Genomic DNA, 3,662 nt, shown 5'->3' on the forward strand with positions numbered 1-3,662 from the left:
TTAAAAACAACTATGACTACTGTTCTAGTCTTAGCATTAGCAGACTTTTCTAAGCCTTTGATCATTGAGACATATGCTTGTTCAAAAGGAATAGGGGCTGTGTTGATGCAAGAAGGAAGACCCATTGCATATTTCAGCAAGGCCTTAGCCCCTAGACAGCTAGGCCTATCAACTTATGAGAAGGAGTTCATGGCAGTTCTTTCAGCAATAGATAGGTGGAGGCACTGCTTACAGGGAGGCCATCTCATTATTAAAACTAATTACCACAGCTTGAAGTACCTCATGGAGCAGAGAGTCACTACAGCACTGCAACAAAAGGGCCTAACTAAACTCCTAGAGTTGGATTATGAGGTGCAGTACAAAAAAGGGACAGAAAACAGAGTGGTTGATGCATTATCAAGAAGAGATGAAGAAAGTCCTACCCTTAATGCTATTTCAAGAGTGGAGCCTACATAGATGGAGGAGATCATACAGAGTTATGAGCATGATCCCACAGCCTTGCAGCTAATAACTGAGTTGATTGCAACCCCAAGAAGCAAGGCCAATTACACTCTAGCTCAGTGCATTATTATGTGTGATCAGAGGATCTTCATAGGCAGAGGAGCCAATTTAAGAGAAAGAATCTTTCAATCACTACATCAATAACCACTGGGAGAGCATTCAAGACAGCAGGGGACATACAAAAGAATAAACATGGTTTTCTATTGGCCAAACATGAAGAAAGATATTTCTAAGTGGGTTTCTGAGTGTGACATTTTCCAAAGAGTAAAGAATGAGAACATTCAACCACCAGGGCTCCTGCAGCCCCTTCCTATCCCAGAATTACCATGGCAAGACATTGCTATGGATTTTATTGAAGGGCTTCCTTTTTCAGGTCAAAAAAATACTATCTTAGTGGTTATTGACAGACTAACTAAGTATGGTCATTTCATAGCCCTTAAACACGCCTTTTCAGCTTAAGATGTGGTTGGATTATTCCTTGCAGAGATACATAGATTACATGGACTGCCCAGGACCATTGTGTCTGACAGGGATCCTATCTTTACTAGTCAGATTTGGCAGCAGCTATTCAAAGCCACTGGCACCAAATTAACCATGTCAACATCTTATCATCCATAGACTGATGGCCAAACGGAAAGGCTCAATAGGTGCCTTGAGACTTATCTTAGGGCCATGGTGCTAAATGAACCAAGAAGATGGATGAAGTGGTTGCCTCTTGCAGAGTGGTGGCACAACACAAATCACTATAGTGTTTTACATACTACCCCATTTCGAGCTCTCTATGGGTACAACCCTTCCCAGATTCCTATGGGGTCCTTACCCCACATTACCCGTACTACTGTTGGACTACAACTAGCAGAGAGACAATAATTTCTACAAAATCTAAAGGAAAATTTAAAGCAAGCCCAAGCAAGAATGAAGTTTTCGCAGACAAACACAGAACAGATAGGGAACTGCAAGAAGGGGATTTGGTGTATCTCAAGTTACAACCATATCACCAATCATCAGTTGCAGTGAGGAGAAATTTGAAGCTAAGTGCTAGGCACTATGGGCCTTACAAAATCATACAGAAGGTGGGTTCAGTGGCTAACTGTTTAGATCTTCCTCCAGGTTCACAGATCCACCTAGTATTCCACGTGTCACAACTGAAACGCAGGGTTGGCCCAGATATCACACCACAACAGCAGCCTCCAGCTTGTGACTCCGACAGAAGGATTCTGATACAACCAGAGGCTATTTTACAATGAAAAATGGTCAAGGTTAATAACGCAGTGGGGGTGAAGGTTTTAGTGAAATGGGCTAGTTTGGGTGACGATGCAGCTACTTGGGAGGATTTGGGTTATATCGAGAGTCAATTTCCGACATTTGTGGCCCAACTCCAACCTTGAGGACAAGGTTGATTTGAACGAAGAGGGTTTGTTAGGAGACAAGCAAAGGAAAACGGGCCTGAAGAAATAAAGAAGATAGTGGTAGATATTAGGCGTATTTGGTAAAGGGAAGGACACGTGGACGGTTAGGAGCTGATGACTAAGAAAAAAGGAATAAACGGTCCAGATTAGAAGATGCACTATAGATCATCGGACGACCCAGATTGATTCTTAGCCATTATAACAACTAACAGAATAGAGAAGAGGAGTAAGTTAGAATCCGGTAAATTCCCATTTCCCTCTCTCTATTTCTTTCTAAATTCTCTTCTCTGTCTCTCTCTTCTTCTAGAACCTTCCTCACCTTCATTTCTGTTCTTTCAGTTACTCGAGCTCATCAATGGAGTTGGGACCTAATCCTTAGTTGTAGTTATCATTTGGGCTTAATTCTTAGTTGTAGTTCCTATTGGGTTAATCTTTCAGTTCTACTGTAATTGTTGATTGAATCAATAAAATCCCAATTTGAGTTTCAATTCTTGTTCGATTACTATTTAATATCAAACTTACAAGTCCATTACAAAAATATGCATAAATTTAGGGGAACAATTAAACAGGATAACATGCACTTTTCTCAACACTGACATAGTAAATCCATCTTACGTTGTTTTATCCCACTAGATCTCCGAGAAACACACAAAATACAAAAAGAATCCCGTAAAACGGATATCCGAATGCAACGTAGTTTGGGGATGCCAATTATATAGCACGGAATGATCGTGTAGGCTACCAACACTACATGTTGACTTGCCCACTGGCCACCGTAGGCCGACTAACAGCAATAACCTTGAAGAGCCTTGCTAAGGGCCATAGACATTGACCGTCCCTAACGACATAGTCCACCGTCATAGGGCGCACCCAAAGACATAGGACAGTGACATAGGTCACGCTCAACGATATAGGCCAGCGACATAGACCACGACCAATGACATATTCTAGCGATATAACCAACCGTATGATGCGTACCAATGCTCCTATCCTCGAGTTGACCATATACGTAAACCATTTCGTGCAAACATAAAAAGAGCATATGATATCAAAAACGAGGCCATGCTTTTAGGCTTACATTTGCCCTGTCAAGACCTGGGGAATATGCAACCATGCATAGTGTACCATGTACCAGTGTACCATGCGTCCAACCAACACCTTTGGCATATCTCTACTCTACTCCTATAATCTATACTCAATGCTTTTGTAAAGTAATTTCTCTTCTCGGCCCCCAAACAACACTAATAGCCTCAAAAAAATGCCAAGCAACCCGAAAAGTAGTCAAAATTCGTATAAACTAATCAACATATTCTCAAAGGTTCATAATCCATCTATGATAGTAATTTTCTAACCCAAATCGGAAAATTCCTAAAAGTCACCCCCGGTCCCACGTGCCCCGGATTTCGAAAATATTCGTAGATAAATGTTAACCATGACCTTATGAACTCAAACATATTCTTAGAGAGTTCTAAGAATTCGAGAAAGGATAACATTAGGAAAATTTACATGGTGTAACTAACTTATACACTATATTTATTATAAATAAATACACTTTAAAATAATATAATATATAGCTACACTTTGAGTTTAATAGCAAATACCCAAACCTTTTCCATTAAACATGGCTGGCTTGTTAAATCACGATCCATTCCCTTTTTTGGTAACGCAAACTCTCTTTTAGTGGTTGGTGTGATGGAAACCATTACAGTCCCACGCGCCTCAGCACTGTTGTCATCGTCATTGGTCCTGGTA

At 40.7% G+C, this 3,662-nt stretch overlaps 1 protein-coding gene across 1 annotated transcript; it reads left to right on the plus strand.

Annotated features, from left to right (window-relative positions):
- Positions 1-693: 693 nt before the first annotated feature.
- LOC109211290 lies at positions 694-1,748 on the plus strand. Its single transcript, XM_019374813.1, has 2 exons — positions 694-874; positions 1,303-1,748. The coding sequence occupies exons 1-2, from the start codon at positions 694-696 to the stop codon at positions 1,746-1,748; spliced, it is 627 nt and encodes a 208-aa protein (XP_019230358.1).
- The last annotated feature ends 1,914 nt before the right edge of the window (positions 1,749-3,662 follow it).

The sequence above is a fragment of the Nicotiana attenuata genome, unplaced genomic scaffold, assembly GCF_001879085.1.
Source record: "Nicotiana attenuata strain UT unplaced genomic scaffold, NIATTr2, whole genome shotgun sequence".
Classification (NCBI taxonomy): Eukaryota; Viridiplantae; Streptophyta; class Magnoliopsida; order Solanales; family Solanaceae; genus Nicotiana; species Nicotiana attenuata.

Excerpts from the sequence above, each read along its gene's own strand:
- LOC109211290 (XM_019374813.1), top strand. The coding sequence starts at position 694 with ATGGTTTTCTATTGGCCAAACATGAAGAAAGATATTTCTAAGTGGGTT. Across the intron at positions 875-1,302 it reads TGAAGGGCTTCCTTTTTCAG|ATTCCTATGGGGTCCTTACC; the intron begins GTCAAAAAAATA and ends AACCCTTCCCAG.